Genomic DNA, 21,064 nt, shown 5'->3' with positions numbered 1-21,064 from the left:
TGTGACACTTCAGTGGTGTGACATGCACTCACATTCTTCATAACATAATTAATGTACTATTAATATTCATACAGTCCAAATGCAATGAGTTTTAAAAAAGCTGCTGAGGAATTCAGTTATAAGAACAAAAAGTCAACAAATAAAATTGGCCCAAATGCAACAGTATTAATGACGACTTGGAACCTTGCATGAAATTCACTTAATTCAGACCGCGAAGGCCAAACTGTCCAGCTAAAGCCAGCCTGTACAGTCTCGGACTTCCCCAGAACTTGGATCAGGAAGAATAATTGCTTTCCAGATAATCAAACATCGGGTTACTACTGGAGTCCTTCCAGACAGTGACACCATGTGACCCAATTCCTGCAGATGACATAACCTAATTGTAAAACCCAAAAGCTAACAATCTGCACAGTATCAGTGTCCTTCAGTGAGGGATTTTTTTTATAGCCTATCATGTAACATTGTACTGTCTAAAGTTATATAAGTCAAAATCCATCCATCCATTTAGAGGTGCTTTACTTTGGTCAAATTTGATTAAACAACATGCACATGCACCCATACATATGCTACTGTTTTTTTTAAATTGACTTTGAGTAGCTTTATAATTTCTACCTCGCAACAATTTTCCCGCTTAAGTTGTCATGTGACCAGAAATCAATCAATTAAACGCCCTAGCTAGCAAGGTTGCTATTCATCAGCAAAGTCTTCGCCGTTAAGTTTTCCTGACAAATGCGTTTGTGCTGAATCTACAACTTGAGAATTGATGGTGGGAGAACATTTTCATTTATACGAAGCTTTTTGGGTATTAATTTGTTGAACTCGAAGGTTAATTATCGCTCCGTTTAACTAACGTTTTCCCTCAGCCTGAAAGCAAAAACGAGTCTCCGTGATACGCATTTTGCGTAAGTCACTATGGAAATGTTCCCCCTCATTGCGTGTGCGTGGGTTGTCGGTCTCGTTCGAACCTCCTCCCTCCTGCGTCCGGTTGCGACTCAGCCATGCCCAGTGAGATAAATCACTCCCACTCTCCGCTAACCTGCACACTGGGGCCGCGCACCGCCGAGGGGCAGACCGTGCTCGCTGAATTCTGCTGTACTGGGAGTCCACTTTCTTCTCCGTCTCTGGTGACTTTTCAGGACAACATTTGTAAAGCATGTCCGGTAGAAGCATACCCGCCAGGGTGCTGCTTGCATTGTGCATCGGGACCGCGGTGCACTGCATGCCCAAGGGGAACCACAAGAACCGAAGACAGGCGCAACAGCATCACGTCCCGTCGGTGTCCCAGGGTAAGTTTGGGCTTTTTCCAGTCTGCTCACACATCAATTAGTAAGTCATTTGCATCCATGTAACGATTTCACAAGGAAGATGAACAACGGTGGTGTTAATGGGAGATGGAGATTGTGAACAAAGCCAATTGGTGGTGGGTGGCATTAGAGCAAAAGTGGAAAAGCAGTAGTGCAAAATGATTTGTTACTGGGGGTCCTTTTAAATTCAAGTTAACACATCTTGAGATACCTCCGCAGACAATGGAGAGTTTTACCTCACAATAAAATGACTTTTTTAAGTATTGTTGTCCCAGTTACAAATGATTCATACTGTCTTTTTGGGTAACAATCACAGACAGGATTGTCTTGTCTGGTTAAAAATGATTTTCAGCTAATTAACGGTGTATTAGAAGTTTGTTTCCTCAGCACCAGGTATAGTGTTTAACGTTGCGTATGGCTCGAGTGTATTTTCCACTCACATTGCAGACAGATGGACTTTTCCCTTTTTTTTTTCCAACGTCCGCTTATTGCTTCCAGCCTGTAGCAGGCTCCCAGCATTGTTTTACCAGCTTTCTTCTCGTGCCCCTTCCAGATGGCTGCATAGAGAGCGGTCATTTCTACAACATTAACGACCAGTGGGAGCGGCAGTACTTGGGCAGCACTCTGGTGTGCACTTGCAACGGAGTCGCCGGAATTAAGTGTGTAAGCAAGCCCGAAGGTGAGTTAGCATGTGTGTGCCTGCTGTGTTATTTTATCAGCAAGTCTTGTCTTTATTTATCTCGCTGTCTGAGACAAAACAAACACACCTTCTCCTCTTGTGTGTCTCCCCCCCCCCTTCAGTTGAAGAAAGATGTCATGATAAGATCAACCAGCAGTACTACACTGTGGGAGAAACCTATGAGAGACCCAAGGATGGCATGATTTGGGATTGTACCTGCATCGGATCTGGCAGGGGCAAAATCAGCTGCACCATTGCCAGTGAGTTGGAAAACTTCCACAGGAAGTGCCGCCATTAATTATTCACGCCACCATGTTCCGGCTCAGCGGTTTTTAACAACTTGACCGATTTTTTAATTATTGGAGACCTCACACAGGATGAAGAAAAAAAATCACGTGTTTTACTATCATTTTTTATAGTGTGTGGTGTAGTTACGCTGACGTGCAGCTGCTTCCACTTAGCTGTGCGGTTAAAAAATGGCACAAATGTCGAGTTTTTCTTTTTTTGGTGCAAGTGACACACATCCACCCCCCCCCTGTCTGACTAGATCGTTGTCATGAGGACGGCGCTTCATATAAAATCGGAGACACCTGGAGGAGACCTCACGAGACAGGAGGCTACATGCTGGAGTGCGTCTGTCTGGGGAACGGCAAAGGAGAATGGACCTGCAAGCCTGTTGGTGAGTCATACACACACACACAAACACACACACTGGCTGACTAACATGGAGAATGATGCGTTAGTTTCTGATCACTCTGCCGTGTTCTGTCGTAAACAATAATATTGTTATTTTATGATGCCCACTAAGTGTGTGTATCCTGCAGCTGAGCGTTGCTATGACAACACGGCGGGGACATCCTATGTTGTTGGGGAAACGTGGGAGAAGCCCTACCAGGGATGGATGGTTGTGGACTGCACCTGCCTGGGAGAAGGAAGTGGCCGCATAACATGCACCTCCAGAAGTAAGAGACGCTCGACTCGCACATAAAGAATGGCAACACTTCATTTTTCAGTATTAACTTTTGATGTGTTGCGTGTGACATTCCGAGAACTCTTTCCTAGTAAATGGGAATGTTCCCGTTTTGACTCTGTGCCATCAAACTCGTCTTTGTCTTTTGCCGTTTTGTTTTGTAAGAGTGTACACAGGCGCTTTTGTCGTGTCATGTTACATTTGCCACTTTCATTAGGAACAAGCTGCGAAGGCCCGAATGTGCGTCACACGAGCTGAAAAATGTCATTACTGCTGGTTATTTTAGAGCTCGTCACATGTATCTAATCACATGCTGTCTTTCAAATGGCATTTTGCTGGGCGTTTACACTCACCGGATTGAATATTTTGTAGATTTTTCTTTAAATGACATCATTACATGAATGGAATATTTCAAAAATGACAAACAGGCCTCCATCCTGCGACCAATCTAAAGTAAAGCCAAGTTTAACAATGAACAACGATTATGAAATATATATGAAATATTTGCATTTTTTTTCTAGATCGTTGTAACGACCAAGATACTCTGAGCTCGTACCGGATTGGCGACACGTGGACAAAGACGGACGCCAGAGGCAACCTTCTCCAATGTCTGTGCACCGGGAACGGCCGTGGCGAATGGAAGTGCGAGAGACATGCCTCACTTCACACGACTGGCTTGGGTGAGAACTGACGATATCCTTGTGCTTTTCTTTTTTTTGCGCCCCACCCCTGCTCACCGTGCCGAGAGAATAATGTTTAACAGAGACAGACGTGTCGAAGCAGGGGAAGAGCCAAGTGTTGACGTGAGAAAGATATGTAACTCACCATCATGACCTCATGAGGAACACAGGCGTGAAATAAAATTGAAGACAGAAGAGCAGCAATCAGCAGAGAAAAATGTGCTTCAAGATGTTGAAGGAAATGCTCTCTCCCCAAAATCTAAGTTAATAAAGGACAGTCACATGGTTTCTTGCCCCCTGACCTAATTCCCACGTTCTATTTCAGGCACCGGCTCTCGCGTGATCACGAATATCCAGCCGGCCGTCTACCAGCCCGCTCCCGAGCTTCCGCAAGAGGGACCCTGTCGCACTGACTCCGGACTGTCCTATTTTGTCGGTCAGCGCTGGCTGAGGAGTCAAGGAACCAAACAGATGATGTGTACCTGTTTGGCCAATGGCGTCAGCTGTGAACAGTGGGGTACGTTTTGCCGTCTCACTCTCCTTTATAAGTGGGAGTCCTTCCAAAGTGAAATCAAAACTGTTTATGTAACAATAAGTTCACAAGGTCACTTCACGGGGTCTCAAACATTGTCAAACGCTTGTGTTTTCATCCAGATGGCCCGGCTCCGGTGCACGGGGGCAACTCGGGAGGTCAGCCTTGTGTGTTCCCTTTTGTCTACAAGGGCAAGACCTACCACGCTTGCACCTCAGATGGACGCGCTGATGGCCAGCTGTGGTGTTCCATTTCGTCTGACTTTGAGACGGAGCAAAAGTATTCTTTCTGCACGGAAAAGAACGGTGAGCCAACATTTGCAGCAATTTGAAGCCACCGAGGAGCCGGAGACAAACGTTGTCGTCTCCCTTCCTAGTCATCGTGGCGACGAGGGGCGGCAATTCAAACGGCGCTCTGTGCCAATTCCCCTACCTGTACAACGGACGGAACTACACCGACTGCACCGCAGACGGACGCAGAGACGGCATGAAGTGGTGCGGCACCACGACAAACTATGACGGCGAGCAGCGCTTTGGATTCTGCCCCATGGCTGGTAAGTGGGAGTGTCGAGTGGATGAGAAACAAACGCAGCTGCTCGGGCTGGAGTCGTTTCATCGCCGCAAAAGAGAGGCAATCAAAGACGCGTTGAAATGCGCCTCGATCGTAAATCCAAATGCTTTGCGAAGTCTGCAAGCCAGATATCAGCGGATCTAATTCCAATCATGCCCTCAGACGGTAAACACCGTCTGAAAAAGGTGACGGCTAACTCAATTAGCATGTAAGCTCGTAACAGCGTGGCGGTAAAAGGAGTTGACTGAATCTTGTTTTCGGCTTTGACGCCTTGCCCGAGGCAAATTGAAGTCATTTGGCGTGTAAGGGAAGTGTTGTTGAATTGGTGTCAGTTAGAGCTCGGCAGGCAACAAAAGGCGCTGAAGGCCATCAAACACCAGGGGGGTTACTGACGTCTGAAGTACCGATGATGCAAGCCACGCGAAAAACGAAAGTTCCCAACCACGAGTTCCCTCGACTCGGACGTAGCGTCTCGATGAAACTATATCCTCTGAGAACAAGGCGAGCGAATCCCAAACAAATCCTTTTGAGCGATATCATCCTAGCCTACATCAAAAGCTCCCTGAACTTCAAAGTTGGCAGATGGGAGATAAAATAGTTTGGCAGCGGGACCGTAAAGATGCTGGAAACATCTGCAACGTTGTGGATAACTTCACTTTTGTAATCTTCTCGTTTTAAAAAGACGAGTGTATCCGCATCTCAAGTGGATAATACGATAACTCCATTGAGTGTTTTATTTTCCTGTGAAGTTTTTCTCTAAATCCCGGGGCCCAAGTTTGGCCAACACCCCGTTGTTAAGAAAACAGCCTGTCAAGGATTTAAGAGGGGGGTGAGTGGTTGCCTCTGCGCACCATGGGGGCCTTTGATTCCCACTTTAATGACTTAACAAAGACTGTCAAAATAAACATTGTAATTGAGATGTTAATGGGGAATGCTAAAAAGAGTCTCAACACCTCCTCCTCTGTGTTGTAAAGGTTAACGTTGTGTCAGCCATGTGTTCTTTTGGAAACACTTTGTCGCCATCCGGAACAATTTGCATCAAGTACTTGCCCATATTTACTCAATACACTGGAAAAACGGGATCATCTGAATCTTTTCATATATTTAAAAATAGCCTTCCAGTCGCATTTTTAGCTCACGGGAAAGGTGTAGCTTGACATGCCTTGCGCAATGGAATTTCAAGCCAAAGTGCTGTGGTGGTGCACACTTTCCCGGAGAAGCATTTGAAAGAAAAACAAATCAAACCTCTCCCCATCAATCATTTTTCGTTTAAAAGACTCACATCAACGCCCCCTTTTCGGAGGCCAGGTGGTCTGGACTAACATGGTGCAGGTCTATCTCACGTCTGCATTCCAACACAGCAGATGGACGACTATCAACGTATCTCCACCCGCTGACGCGATGCTGTAGCCTCGGTTGTTTAGACTGAAGCAAACAATTCTGGCGCGATGCCTTCCACGCTGTGATTTTTAGATAGCACGCCAGCATCTTGCACTTAAGGCACTTCAAGCACGATGGCAGCGTTGCGGGGTTTCGCAGCCATTTTAAATTAACAAATGATTTTCCTACCTGGTGACCTTGAAAAATAGTCCAATCGTGAAAAATAGCGTTAAGACAGCTTGATCATATTCAGACATCGCTATTAAGATGTGTGTCGTCAACGCCAACGTACTCTTTAACTATCTCCCTTTAATGTGGACCACATGGAACACACAACATCCTTCCCAAACAGGCACATGTTTCCGCTTTTTGGTCATTACAACGCAGATGTTTTCTGGCCCGGCATTCTGATTTTTCACTCGTGTCTTCCAGCCCATGAAGAAGTTTGTACCTCCAGCGAGGGGGTCATGTACCGCGTGGGGGACCAGTGGGACAAACGCCACGATGTGTTGGATCACATGATGCGCTGTACCTGTGTGGGCAACGGCCGAGGGGAATGGAGCTGCGTTGCCTACTCCCAGCTTAAAGGTATGCGCTGTGCGGGCCGACCACTAAATTGGACCTTCTCTGCGTGTTGTCACACCGGAGAGCAATATTGATCACGCATGAGTGACAAGTTGAAAGGTCGCGAGTGACGTTTAATGAGCTGCATGTCAGAAGGTCAAAGCTGAGTACTCACACCTGTGCTTTACGGGTTTCCAGTTGCACCTGCACCACACACACACCAGATGTTCACCGGCCGTGAAAGACATTTCATTTGGTCGTTGCTCATGTCCTTGCATGTCTTTTTTGACTGCAGCCCTTTGTTGTTTTTTCTTTTGTTTTTTTCAGACCAGTGTATTGTGGATACTCTGACCTATGAAGTGAACCAGACCTTCACCAAGCAACATGAAGAAGGCTACACGATGAACTGCACCTGTTTTGGACAGGGGCGAGGCCGCTGGAAGTGCGACGCTATTGGTGGGTTGAAGTTGTCTTGCAAACGTTTCAGCAATGCAAAATGGAGCAGAGCAAATATGGAGGTCATCCATGTATACAAAGAAGAAGAATATCCTGTAAATACAAAATGTCGTAAAATTCTGAATAACTGCAAGTGTGTTGAACTTTCAAGTTACATAAGATAAATAAATGAATCACGGGACACTGTTTTTCAATGTGCCTGCCCACAGACCAGTGCCAGGAGCCAGAAACACGAGCCTTCTACCAGATTGGCGAGTCTTGGGACAAAGTCATCCATGGAATCATGTACAAGTGCTATTGCTATGGTAACGGCATTGGAGAACTCAGCTGCGAGCCCCAGCAGTCCTATCCTGGTAAGACGCTCGCATGACAAACTTCTCATTCTCGACCGACTCTATCCGAGTGATGCGAGTTTAAAAACAAATCACTTTGGTTACTATCTTTTTAAAGGTAAGGTTACTCTCTTTTTAAAGGTATTATTTCGAGAATGCAAACATTGAAAGTGTCATAAATCACGTCTAAAAGGCTTGACTTTGATGTGTGACAGAATGAGATTGGTGGAGTGTGAGTTACTCCCCTGCAACCCCCAAACTCCCCCCCGACCCCCCCAAACACACGCACAGGCACATTCGGAGCCTTTGTTCCGGCCAGCATGTGGCCTTCGCCTTTAACACAGCTGTACAAAACGCTAGCGTGCAAGCGTGTCACGCACACAACCCAATTGACATCTTTACAATTACATTTGCTGATTTTCTAATTGCGGCAAACATGTCAGAGAGTTTTAGATGTGGTTAAGCATGTGCATCATTGCACACCGTTTGCCGTGAAGCTAAACCGCTCATTTATGAATGTTAGCCAAAATAAATTGGGTGAGTTCTACTTTATAGAGCGTTTACTCTTGGTTAAGCAGGTTGACGAGAGATTTGAAAAAAAAAAAATGCAGGGGACGTTTCAGCTGTAACTGGCCATAATAGCAACCAGCTGTGGTTCGTGCAAGTGTGTGTGTGTGCCATACAACGGTGAGATTTTAAAAGTGAGAGTGAAGTCTGGGCTCCAAGTCAGGGCACAACCATAAAAGGTAAAAAAACGAAACCCCGGTGGGAATGCTCACTGAGCTTCGTTATGATAAGATCCTTTAAAAGCCTTTTTGCTTTAATTGCTCTTCTGACTCTGAAGAAACTCTCACTTATTTTTATTTGTAAAATAAAGCTTCACGTATTTGAAAAATATACAGAACATACCGTCACGCTTATATGCCCTGTATACATACGTGACATTAGCATCGATGATGTGTGCCACACGGGATTCGGCGGAATACGCCCTCCGCAACGCTCTTTAATGGCTCCCAGATTGTTTTTGAGGTCTGCGTATCTGTGAGCACGTCTGGTTCACCGAGCCACTTGCCGGGAAACCTTGATTACAGTTCTGCTGTTTGGAAAAGTGGTCAGCGGCCTCAGTTCTTTACAGAAGCTATCAACAAAGCTTATGTGGGGTCTGCTCTACACTCAGCTTTTGTTGTAAGCCTTTTTTTTTTTTTTTTTTCCCGAACAGGAAACATGTTAGGTTTCATCAATGATACACTTTTTATCGACTTACTCACTTTTTCTACGACCGGAATGTACAGTTTTGTTAGTGATGACATAATAAACTTTTAAGCGGGAACTCCAGTCAGCCGGCAAAAAAAAAAAAACGACATTCGAGTACTTGAGGCCATCGGGGAATTTGTTTGCACAGATGTGGGGCAGATGCTGAATGGTATTCGGCAGAATGCCTCAGCGGTTCGAAATGGTTTCGTATTAGCGCACTTGGACGTACTTACGATGGGTGTGGCTTTTTAACACCCGGGAGATCAAATAATCACTTGCATTTTGACGAGCCCATTTTCTATTGTGCTTGTCCTCGACTGTGGACAGGCTGGGAACACTCTGGACCGGTCGCCACACAATCACATTGTGAACTGAAAATGTTTTTCTGGCCATATGGTCTTTAATTTGAATGAGACAGATTTAGACAATAGTCCAAATGTGAGATCAGCAGATTGTTTTTTTTTTTCTATTCTCTGGTCATTGAGTAGCTGGTAGAGAGATAGTCGAGTTTTCTCCCATATGCCTGCTGAGGTCCAGGCCGGAATCTAACAGTTCCATGCGATTCTTTTTTTTTTTTCCTGGAAGAATCCTTCCCGCATAACTTTTTGCGGGGGAGATTAGTGAGCTCTTGTTTATTTATATTTGATCGTCTGCTATCGAAGTTGCGACCTTTGAACTCCTGTCATGTTATCACATTTTGACTGGCCAGTTGTCTTTACGTTTGCGTCGGTGCCATCTTTCCTAGGTGGTCAGCGTCCTGTGCAGGTGCTCATAACCGAATCCGCCAACCAACCCAACTCGCATCCCATTCAATGGAACGCCCCACCCTCCGCTCACATCAGCCAATACATCCTCAAATGGAGAGTGGTGAGTCTGACGTTTTCTCCGGATCTTTGTTGTCGCGGTGCTTATGCAAACATTGAGAGCACAACATTGTTTTCCTTTTGGAAGAAAAATAGCCACAACGCGTGGAAGGAGGTGATGATCCCCGGTCATCTTCACTCCTACACCATCTCCGGACTTAAACCGGGCATCACCTACGAAGGTCAGCTGATCAGCGTGCTGCGCTTCGGACAGCAGGAGATCACACGCTTTGACTTCACCACACATTATGGATCATGTGAGTCGAGAGCGTCCAAGTCCGCTGCGTGAAATAATGAATGCCAAAACAAACCATTTCAAAATATGGAAATGTTTTTTTTTGTGTGCTCTTTTCTTTTTCAGTGGCGACAACACAAGGCGAGACCACCCAACCGCCACCCGTGGTGGACACCTCCGAGTCTGTGACAGAAATCACTTCCAGTAGCTTCGTCATCTCTTGGGTGTCGGCCTCCGACACGGTGTCCGGTTTTCGAATCGAGTACGAACTCAGCGAGCAGGGACAGAGCACGAGGGAGCCGGTGGTTCTCGGTAAACGCAGCAACTCTCGTTTCATATACAAATATTTTATTTACCAAATATTTAACGTGTTTGTGTACGTTCTGGTCAGACCTGCCCCGCACAACTACATCAGTGAACATCAACGACCTGCTACCAGGGAGGAAGTACACGGTTAACGTCTACGAGGTGACAGATGGCGGCGACAACCTCATTCTTTCCACTGCACAAACCACTGGTGAGTGCATACAGAATTGCTTTGAAGACACCTCAAAGCCAAGGAAAAATCGAACACGACATTCTTTCCATGTCGCAGCTCCCGACGCCCCCGCTGAGCACGAAGTGGAGGATATTGGAGAAACCTCGATTGTGATTAGCTGGGATAAACCGCTAGCTCCCATCACCGGTACGACAACTGGCACCATGGTCACGCCGATGAGCAACCCTTCAACACTTTTGTTTTTGTTCACAGGCTATCGAGTCGTCTACACGCCATCGGTGGAAGGCGAAAGCACCGAGCTGACTCTTCCTGACACGGCAACGTCTGTGACTCTGAGTGATCTGCGCCCGGGCAAATTGTACAACATTAGCATTTACGCCGTGGAGGACAGCTTGGAGAGCGAGCCCATTTTTGTGCAGGTCAACACTGCCGGAGATCCTCTGCCAGGTGTGCAATCACTAAAAAGTCATTAAAAGTCTTAGAATGATTATTTTCCTTGTCAGCGTATCATCATCATGAATTTGACGCTGTTATTTTAGTGTCATAATATTTCGATATTCATGCTAATATTTATTTTCACTTGAGAGATACTTGAAGTTCTCCTTACTTCAAATCATCCATCACGCCATTGAATCTTATGACCTATTTATGTCTGAGTTTGGAAACCTCCCAGCCACCTTTATAATTTATATTTCCTTGACCTAATAGAGTAAATTAAAATTTGAAATTGAAGCAGCTGGTGCGCTTTTGTTCTGATCGACTGCAAGTACGTAACATTTTCCACTCCGCTGCCAAGCCCAACATGTGGTCGAGCAGATGCTCCAAATGCGAATGTGTGAATGTGTTTGCATAACCTGTGTGATGGAATAAAGATGTGGGACCTGGTTGAGAGAGCACTGCTGTTTTTGGAATCCCAATCTGTTATCACAGATGCACAAATGGCAAGTGGACAATTTGTGTTTTTTGTTACATTTGTCGACTGTCCGAAACCATTACCTGATTTGATTTAGACTCTTAACCTTCAACATAGTTTTTGGATCTGGTTCATTTTACAACCCTTTTTTTTTTTTATTCTGTCTTTTTAAAGCCTAACACCGGGTGTCTTTCGTTTGTCCACAGAGGAAGTTGCCTCCCCGACAGACCTGCAATTTTACGAGGTATCAGATAAGAAAATCGTTCTGACTTGGTCCGGGCCAGCCGGCGACGTCTCGGGTTACCGGGTCACGGTGATCCCGGTGGACGCGTCTGGCTCTCCTCAGAGAGAGATGACGCTACCCGTCAGCCAAAACTCGTACATTGAGGTGACCCACCTCCAGCCTGGAACGCTTTACCGCTTCAACGTCTACACCATCCACAACGGAGAGGAGAGCATTCCGCTTATCGGGGAGCACACCACAAGTGAGGATGACACATTTAGCAAAACGTGTCATCAAACAATTTACTAACAAATGCCCAAACGACTTTTACTCCGCAGAGCCCGACGCTCCAACAGATATCCACTTTTCCAACGTGACAGAGGACAGCGCAGTGATTCTGTGGTTTGCCCCACGAGCCAAAATTAGCGGATACCGTCTCTTCCTGATCGTCGAGGGGTCCAACCCGAAGCAACTTCGCCTGCCGGCTCGGCTCACCCAGTACACCCTCCTCAACCTGAAGCCGGACACAATGTACACGGTGACGCTCCACTCAGAGCAAGACAACACGCTGAGTGAAGGAGAGACAGCCGTCTTCAACACTAGTGAGTGCCAAGATGGCTATTGGCGACCAAATGTTCCCGTGACGCAATAAAAATGACCCAAACTTGCTTTTTGTGCTTGTAGACCCACCAATGGGCAACGCTCCCCACTTCAGCACTGACGTTACCGACACTTCTATTATCATCTCTTGGACTCCTGTGCCACACGTCAGCTACAAGGTTTGCTGGAACAAATTCGAATTGTAAATTCAAAGGTTTTCCACTACGGAAGATTGAAGAGAGCAGCCATCCCTTTTGAACCGCAGACCTCTGGGAATGATCGGATTCAGTCCAAATATGTCACACGAGCGATGAGAATGCGCAGCACTTGGGAAAACTTTGGCCCCTGGCTGACCTTTGCCTCCTGTGTACTACCGCTTTTCTGCGCCGTGCTGACCACGCGTTCATTTATCTCAGTTGACAGTGCGTCCCAGTCAGGGCGGAGAAGCCCCTCGAGACGTGACCTCAGATTCAGGAAGCATTTATGTATCCGGTCTGACTCCCGGCGTGGAATATACCTACAGTGTGCAACCAGTCATCCACGGCCAAGAACAAGGAACCCCCATCACGCGTCGTGTGGTCACACGTGAGTGGAAGCCGCTAAATATTAGGTTCCCTCTTCCGTCTTGACTCGAAGGTTTATTTGACTTTTCTCTCCAGCTCTGTCACCTCCCACTGAGCTCCACCTGGACTCGAACTCGAGCAATGGCGATATTACAGTCCAGTGGAATGGAGCAAATACGCCAGGTACACACATGAGAAAAGAAACGCGCATGTAAAGAAATAAATTGTTAATGCGCTGCGTTTTTCTTCGCCCCAAGACATCACCGGCTATAGAGTGACGTGCGCTCCCACCAATGGGCAGCAAGGAAACAGCGTGGAGGAGTTTGTGCAGGCCGGAGAGAACTCTTGCACCCTCGAGAACCTCCGTCCAGGGGTGGAGTACAACATCAGCGTTTTTACCGTCAAGGATGACATGGAGAGCGCTCCCATATCAACAACCATCACTCCAGGTGAGCTCGGTGGGTATTAGAATTTAATGGGAACCACATTTGAGAGTCAGCATTGTGTTATCTTGTCATCCCCTCCTGCTGAGCAAAGCTTCTTTTTACTCTCAAGTTGAAAGCGAATGTGTTTAGCATTTACCTTTCAACAAATAACACATGCTAGCTAGAATGCTATAGTTGTGTGGGTTATACAAAGAGCAATAACAAATATCTTCCATTAGTGTGATATGGGGGATCTACAGTATACCGTATCTCACTAGACTGGAAGTTGACTCACCTTTGCCTCTTTTTTTCTCTCCGTCTTTTTACTCATCCACTTTCTGGCCAACCACTTCCCCCTTTTCTACACTCTTTCTTCTGTTTGTCTGGTGTTGTTTTTGTGCTTTCTTGTTCTCTCCCGTGTTCCGTGGAACCGTCCTCTCACAGAGGTCCCGCAGTTAACCGACCTCAGCTTCGACGACGTTAGCGACACCACCATCAGCCTTCGCTGGTCTCCGCTCAACACCACAGCCGTCACTGGTTACAGAATCACGGTGATGGCGGCGGGCGAGAGCGTGCCCATCTTCCAAGACACGGTTATGCCGACCACCGGGCATTATACGGTTTACGGCTTGGAACCCGGTATCGACTATGACATTAGCGTGATCACCGTGACGGAGGACGGAGAGAGTGAGCCTACCGTGTTCACGCAGCAGACTTGTAAGCAAAAGCATTCACAATACTTTTGATGGCTTGAGCGTATTGTCAATAGAGGATCTGCGTTTGCTTTGTTTTTTATAGCTGTGCCGGCTCCCACTGATCTGGGCTTCGGCCAGGTTGGCCCAGACCTTCTGGAGGTCACATGGGTCGCGCCACGTGTCCCCAACAGGGCTGACATCAACAACTTCCTCATTAGGTTTGAACATTAAATGCATTGAGACTTTTTTTGAAAGACTAAAGTTAATTCGGAGATTAATTTCAAGTTTGCACGAATCAAAACATGGATTGTCTTTCACAGTTTCGGCCTAACTGCAAATAATTTTTTGTCTCCAGGTACCATCCCATCGACAACGACGATGACCTCACGGAAACCAGTGTGGATGGCACCATGAACAATGTTGTGCTGAGAAGTGAGTTGGAACAAAAGCAAGAATTATACAACATCTTGGAAAGGTTTTTTATTTTCCAACATTGTTTTCCCCCCGTGAACAGATTTGCTGCCAAACACAGAGTATCTGGTGAGCGTGGTGTGCGTTTACGAGCAGAGAGAGAGCTCGCCCCTTGTCGGCACACACAAAACAAGTGAGTTGATGTGACGCACATTTCCTTGTCACTGAAGTCTCGATAGAATTGGAATTTGACAGGACCTGGTCTCTCCCAACCTTCCTCAGCTCTGGATTCACCGGTCGCTCTCCGTTTCTCTGAGATCTTCACCACCTCCTTCACCATTCACTGGCTGGCTCCCCAGAGCAAAATCACCGGCTACCGCATTCGTTACCAGATGAGCAGCGGCGGAAGAACCAAAGACGAGAGGCTCCCCCCTTCCAGGAACCACTTCACCCTGACAGGATTGGCCCCAGATACCGATTACCTGGTGAACGTCTACGCGGTTAGCGGGACGCAGGAGAGCCTGCCGCTGAGTGGCAATCAGAAGACGAGTATGTCATCACGTCCCTCTCGTCATCGTCTTGGAATGTTGTCCTTCTAAGCGTGCGCTTTTATGCTTTGCCTCCAGTTTCTGATGCTCCTACAGACCTGGAAGTTCTCGACTCCACCCCCACCAGCATCACCATCCGATGGGATTCGCCTCCCGTCACTGTACGCTACTACAGGATCACGCATGGCGAGTCAGGTAGAGCAATTTCCTCCTAAAGATGATCTTGGCGAAACCTGGATTTACGTATCTACTATTTGCCCGTCAATATGCGTGTTAGTTCTTTTCATCAGCGTTTCTCTGGCTCTTTTATTCAGGAGGCCACAGCAATCCTAAGGAGTTCACCGTGCCTGGCTCTCAGTCCACCACCACAATCTCCAACCTGCAGCCCGGTACCGACTACACCATCACCGTCTACGCTGTAACCGGCAGAGGAGACAGTCCGGCATCCAGCACTCCTATCTACGTCACGCACAGAACCGGTACGCCAGCACGCACACACGACCAAAAACAAAGGCGCACACTTCTACCTTTCCTCATCTGTCTTTCCTCTTGTGTCCTTTCAGGGGTGGACTCTCCTTCCGACATGGAGGTGATGGACGTCAACGACAACAGCGTCACGGTGAGGTGGAGCCCCGCTCAAGGTCCAATCAAGGGGTACCGGGTGACCGGGGTCCCCAGAAATGGACAGGGCTCGTCTTTCACTGAAGTGGTGGCTCCAGGTAATAGCACAAGATCTTTCTTTTTGGTTGAACTTGGCCTCACTCTAAAGTCTTTTCTTTGCTCATCCAGACCAGACAGAGATGACTTTCTCCGGCCTGATGCCAACGGCGGAGTACACTTTTAGCGTTTATGCTCTGGGACAAGATGGGGAGAGTTCTCCACTGGTTGTGAACGCGCTAACAAGTAAGTCTTCTGTTTGTTGCACCATTTTCCTGCAATTGGGCACTCAATATGAACACGTTCCCTCATTTTTAGATGTAGACCGTCCCAAGGACCTGACCTTCTCGGACATCGACTCCACTTCTTTGCGGATCGGTTGGGACAGTCCCGACGGAATCGTTACAGCTTACCGGGTCTTGTACTCCAGTTCTGAGGAGGGCGAACAAGAGCTGCGGCCTTCTCCTCGAGGAGACGCCGAGTCGGCCGTTATCTACGGCCTGCAGCCGGGCACCGAGTACACGGTGAAGGTCATCGCCCTGCACGACGACACGGCCAGCACAGCACTGGTTGGAACTCAAGCTACAGGTGGGACATTTTTATTATTTGCCCTCGTTTCGGGTTATTAATCTGCTGTGTCTTGTTGACCCACATTAGAATGAAATTGAAAATGCCTTGGATGGCTCTCCATGACACTGTTTTGCCCCTCTTTTCCTCACAGGGATCCCCCCCCCCACCAACCTCCAGTTCTCGCAGGTCGGCCCCACGTCCTTCACCATGCGCTGGACCGTGCCGGGTCAAGAAAACAGAATAACTGGCCAAACGGGCCTCACGGGCTACCGTGTTGTTGTGAACCCTAAAAACAAGAGCGGACCCACCAAGGAGATGAATCTGGCCCCGGACACAACAATGGCCCACGTCACCAGAGTCATGGTGAATGTCTCCAATATCAACATTCTGCTCATACATGTGAAAATAGAGTTATTTTGACCTTGCTATAAATGACTATTTTTCTTTTTTCTTCTAGGTTGCAACTACTTATGATGTTCACGTGTACGCTTTGAAAAACTCCTTGACCAGTCGACCGGTCCAAGGAGAGGTTACCACACTGAAGAGTGAGTTTTCTTCAAACATTATTTCAACTACAAATCAAATCAAGACTTTTTTTTTAAATTATTTTTGTTATGTCAAATCAAAGCATTCTTGTGTTTATCCAAAGCTGAAAAACGTAGTCATCCTCTCTGTGTTTCTCCGACCTTATTTTTCCAAGATATCGGTCCCCCTCGTCGCGTGCGCCTCACTGACGTCAACGACTCCTCCATTACGCTGACTTGGCACTACAAGACGGATGTAATCTCGGGCTTCCTGGTCGAGGCCACGCCCACTTCCTCTACGAGCTTCGTTCCCATTCAGAGGACCATCGGCGGTGACTCACGCTCGTATACGATCACGGGTACGCCGTTGTTGCACGTTAGATATGAACACACAAATCTTCATCTATGATTTGTTTTGAGAAAAAAATCGACAAATTAACGTGACTTTGCCTTTCAATTCACTACAGGACTCGAGCCTGGTACCAGTTATAAGATCAACATCTATACACTGAAAGGAAACGGCCGCAGCGTACCTTTTACCCTCACTGCCTCCACAAGTAAGCTTCAGTCAAGAGTAGCATTTAACTCCAACCCAAATAAGATTGGAGCAAGTTGAAAACTTTCTCTTGTCTTTATCGTGATCTTCTTCAGCCAAACCGTTGGTCAGCCCTCCCACCAATATCCAGTTTACTTCGCTGACCCCCAGCAGCATTTCCTTCTCGTGGGAGCGTTCTCGCAGCCCGGGCGTGACCGGCTATTACGTAACCTACGAGCAGCCCGGGGCTGTGCCTCAAGAAGTCATTCCCAGACCCCACTCCAGCCAGAACTACGCCATTATCACCGGTGAGCCACTCCATTTCAATTCACACCCACAAACAAATGGAAAGATCATAAAATGGAAGAGACTTTTTATGTGAAATGTCTGCTCACAGGTCTGAAACCAGGAACAGAATATGTCATTAAGATTGTTGCCCTGCAAAATACTTTGAGAAGCATACCGCTCATGGGCAAAGCCAGAACCCGTAAGTACACTCTGCTTACACAAATAATTCAGTCGAATGGCTGAAGCCCCAGTTGCAAATTACTTTGTTGTTTTTTATATCCATGTTAAAACCATATAATGGTTTACTGGCTGTACAATGACAAAACATATTGCTGTTCACTGCAGTTCACACAACTATGAACTGTTGGATTTCCCGTTGTTCGCCTCGCCTGCCATAAAACAGAGTTGGATGCAACATACTGCACATTTTTGACTCTGCTTTTTATTGTGCTCAAGCAGAGCCAGCTCCAAGTCATTCTCTACTGATCCCCGAGCTGCCTCAACTTCCTGTTTCTCACCGACCCACCACTGACATCTTGGACGTTCCGGAGTCCTTCAATGACAAAATGTAAGCTTGTGTAGAACCACATAAGAACATTGTGTCAAAAAGAAATTTAGTACCGTTACTTAGCTCTCCCAAACCGATCTTTTTTTTTTAACGCACTTAGCTTTGACTCCAACCATGTCCACTTGGCTGGTACGAGCGGCCAGAGCCGTCCAGGTCAGCAGGGTCAGCACATCTACACCGAGTATCAGAGCCTCGGTCCTAACAATGGGCTTCACGTCCCCCACGGTGGACCCAAAGAAGGCCAGAGACCCATTCTCCAGGAACCTCTCGTCTACATTCCCGTGGCGGGCCCCGACGGCAACAGAGTGCCCCTGGTTAAGGTGTGTTACTTTCAACGCTTCTATCCGCGACCTGTGAACTCATTTGGTGCGTCGGGGCAGGTGAGCGAAACGCCTCTGCCGGGCCTTGCCTTCGGTTTCCCCGACAACGAGACGGAGTTGCCCCAAGAAGCGCAGACCATCACAACCATCTCTTGGCAGCCCATCCCGCACACCTCCGAGTATGAGGTGTCATGTAACCCCATCACGCACATGGAGGAAAGAGGTTTTCAGGTAACAAAACTTCCGGGTGGCAACATTTTAGATAAAAGCGGAGATGCCAATGGTCTGATTGCATTTTCTTCCCCCTTCAGATGCGTCTTCCTGGCACTTCTAACAGCGCCACTCTGATTGGACTCACATCCGGAGCCTCTTACAATGTGGTTGTGGAAGCCATGAGGGGCGGGGCTAAGGAAAAAGTTCTGGAGGAAGTTGTAACCGTTGGCAATGCAGGTATGTACCGAAATATGTTGCGATTGCACAGAAGAGCACAATAAGTGTAGGAATATCACCTTTTGTGTTCTTCCTCTTAGTTCCAGGAGACATCCCCATTTCCACCAACCGCGACGTGTGCTATGACACGTTCACGCACACGTACCACGAGGTGGGCTCAGAATGGGAGCGCATGTCCGAGACGGGCTTCAAGCTGTGGTGCCGCTGTTTGGGTCTGGGCAGCGGCCATTTTAGGTGTGATTCATCCAGTGAGTGGCTTATTAACCAACATCCCAGCGTGCTTTGCTAACAGGCAGCACTCCATGGAATGAAAAAAAAACATTCTATGTGATTTAACCAATGAGGAATTTATGAAAAGGACAGCAGTCATTGAAAATATGATACAAAATCTCTTTTTTTTTTTTTACGGAAGCAACATCACAAATTGTTCCTCCGACGTATTATAAATTCCTGAAAAGCTATGTTTAAATGAAGCCATAAAATTGTACAATTCTATGAGCCGTGCTTTTGCGCTCTCAGCATGGGCAGTATGGACAAAATAATTCATAGATCGGATAACTTTATGAGCATGATGATAATTCAAGCAGTGGTGAATTCTGAAAAAGTCATTTCGCACAGTTCTGTTTGTCTGCCCATGTTGATGTGTCTGGTCTGCGTGTAAAAATAATTATTTTTATGAAACAGCGCAGAAAGAGAAGCTAGGCTAATCCAGCTACAAACAGCTCGCATAACAATCTAGCAAAACTTGAGCTCATCATCATGAGCTGGAACCAGGGAAATGTGTCACTGAGGGAAAATTCATACCTGTACTTTTCATCTCCCCAAATTTTTTAACACACCCCTTAATCTTTAAACCCTCTCGCTCCATCTTCCCCGTAACCTCGTTCTCCTTCAGAGTGGTGCCACGACGGCGGCAACAACTACCGAATCGGCGAGAAGTGGGATCGCCACGCCGACAACGGTCACATGATGAGCTGCACCTGCCTGGGCAACGGCAAAGGAGAATTCAAATGTGAACCGCGTAAGTATGGACACACACAGGCCTTAGGTTGGAAGATTAACTCAAACTTTGCGTCGATTTACAATCTGTACTTTCCCCACCAGACGACTCCACGTGTTACGATGACGGCAAAATGTACCACGTTGGAAACCAGTGGCAGAAAGAATACCTGGGAGCCATTTGCACCTGCACCTGCTACGGCGGACAACAGGTACGTTGTCGTTAAATGAAAAGCGTATTCTTATCTCCGTGTGGAAACTGAAGCTCCAGCTTGTTTCTCAGGGCTGGCGTTGCGAAAACTGCCGAAGGCCAGGCGGGCAGACCCACGTGGAGGCTGACCTGCTCCAGCCTGTCCATCCCGATGTCTTTGATCGCTACAGAGAAAATGCTCAACGCAAACTGGTCAGTATTTGATCAAAACAGGCTTCTGCTAGCTAACGTCGAAAAGCCAACCAGTTCTTTTCTCGTTCCAGAACATCCATTGTCCAATTGAATGTTTGAGTCCCGAACTGCTCGCTGATGCCCAAAGCCCCTCAAAGTAGAGAATCAGAAAATGAACGAAATGTGAGACCGCTTCAAGAAGGACATCTCCTCTTGTCACGAAAGCAAGACCTTTCTACCACATGTGTGCCTTCACCACATTAGTGCCTTAAGATGACTTCCCAGTAAACTGCATCTTTGCCTTCCAGACAACATTTTGCTGCCGGTTCTTCCGTCCAAGCAGACATTTTTGTATTGGAATCCTGCCAACACACAGACAAAGTTAGAATGCATTCAAACATGCTGTACACACACACACACACAACACAGTACTGTGGCACCAGGTCTTTTTCTACTATATTTGCGTTCATGTCTTAATGTCACAAGAATGTTCCAAGAAGTCGCACCGGCTATGTCACAATATCATTATGTTCACTTTGTCTCTGAGTGTATTGCAAAACGTTTATTTTGCAATGAGGCTATCTAACTGTGATAACTATTCAAGAATGCCAACAACAAAGCAAAAGATGAGCACCGCTACTTGTGAGATGCTATTAAAAGCCACCCAGCAACGTCTTGCTCGTCTGCAGCACACTTCATTTTCCTCCCTTCATGAAAAAGCCGAAGTTGGCTGACAAAAAGGTAAATGTTTAACCGTTCCTCTGAAAATGTCACCTTTATTTCGAGGTGAGGTGTATTTTATTTTCTGAATGGTTTGCTTTTCTTGTCTATTTTGTTTCTTTTATTTATCCCTTTTTTACTCAGGCATTTTGTTCAATGCTATTTCAGGGTTGTACACTTTTTTAAAAATGGTTGGTGCCGAACTGAACTACTGTGGACCTTTTTAATAAACTGACAAATCCAATTTGTGTGGTTTCTTCTTGTCCTATGGGAGAGAAATTGAGTTCAGTGATACCAGGCTGCCTCTCACTGGTCAGTCTTGGTACCACGACTGACATGGTTACGGCCGTAACGC

At 46.8% G+C, this 21,064-nt stretch overlaps 1 protein-coding gene across 1 annotated transcript; it reads left to right on the top strand.

The window, feature by feature from the left end:
• Positions 1-1,026: 1,026 nt before the first annotated feature.
• On the top strand, positions 1,027-20,949 carry fn1a (fibronectin 1a). Its single transcript, XM_037280764.1, has 49 exons — positions 1,027-1,286; positions 1,858-1,983; positions 2,106-2,243; positions 2,531-2,662; positions 2,808-2,945; positions 3,475-3,633; positions 3,959-4,150; positions 4,288-4,470; positions 4,542-4,718; positions 6,548-6,703; positions 7,007-7,135; positions 7,345-7,488; positions 9,467-9,588; positions 9,673-9,841; positions 9,946-10,131; positions 10,211-10,336; positions 10,415-10,504; positions 10,571-10,765; positions 11,438-11,716; positions 11,793-12,056; positions 12,139-12,233; positions 12,471-12,639; positions 12,714-12,800; positions 12,875-13,066; positions 13,487-13,759; positions 13,841-13,955; positions 14,093-14,169; positions 14,252-14,341; positions 14,431-14,697; positions 14,775-14,891; positions 15,011-15,175; positions 15,260-15,415; positions 15,486-15,599; positions 15,672-15,941; positions 16,075-16,286; positions 16,381-16,468; positions 16,624-16,806; positions 16,915-17,004; positions 17,099-17,290; positions 17,380-17,469; positions 17,730-17,838; positions 17,939-18,158; positions 18,219-18,389; positions 18,470-18,608; positions 18,689-18,856; positions 19,504-19,629; positions 19,713-19,819; positions 19,891-20,010; positions 20,082-20,949. The coding sequence occupies exons 1-49, from the start codon at positions 1,154-1,156 to the stop codon at positions 20,148-20,150; spliced, it is 7,509 nt and encodes a 2,502-aa protein (XP_037136659.1). The 5' UTR covers positions 1,027-1,153; the 3' UTR covers positions 20,151-20,949.
• The last annotated feature ends 115 nt before the right edge of the window (positions 20,950-21,064 follow it).

This window comes from Syngnathus acus, chromosome 21 (genome assembly GCF_901709675.1).
Source record: "Syngnathus acus chromosome 21, fSynAcu1.2, whole genome shotgun sequence".
NCBI classification, from domain to species: domain Eukaryota; kingdom Metazoa; phylum Chordata; class Actinopteri; order Syngnathiformes; family Syngnathidae; genus Syngnathus; species Syngnathus acus.
Note: the sequence above shows the minus strand (reverse complement) of the source record. Positions and strands in the feature narration are given on the sequence as shown.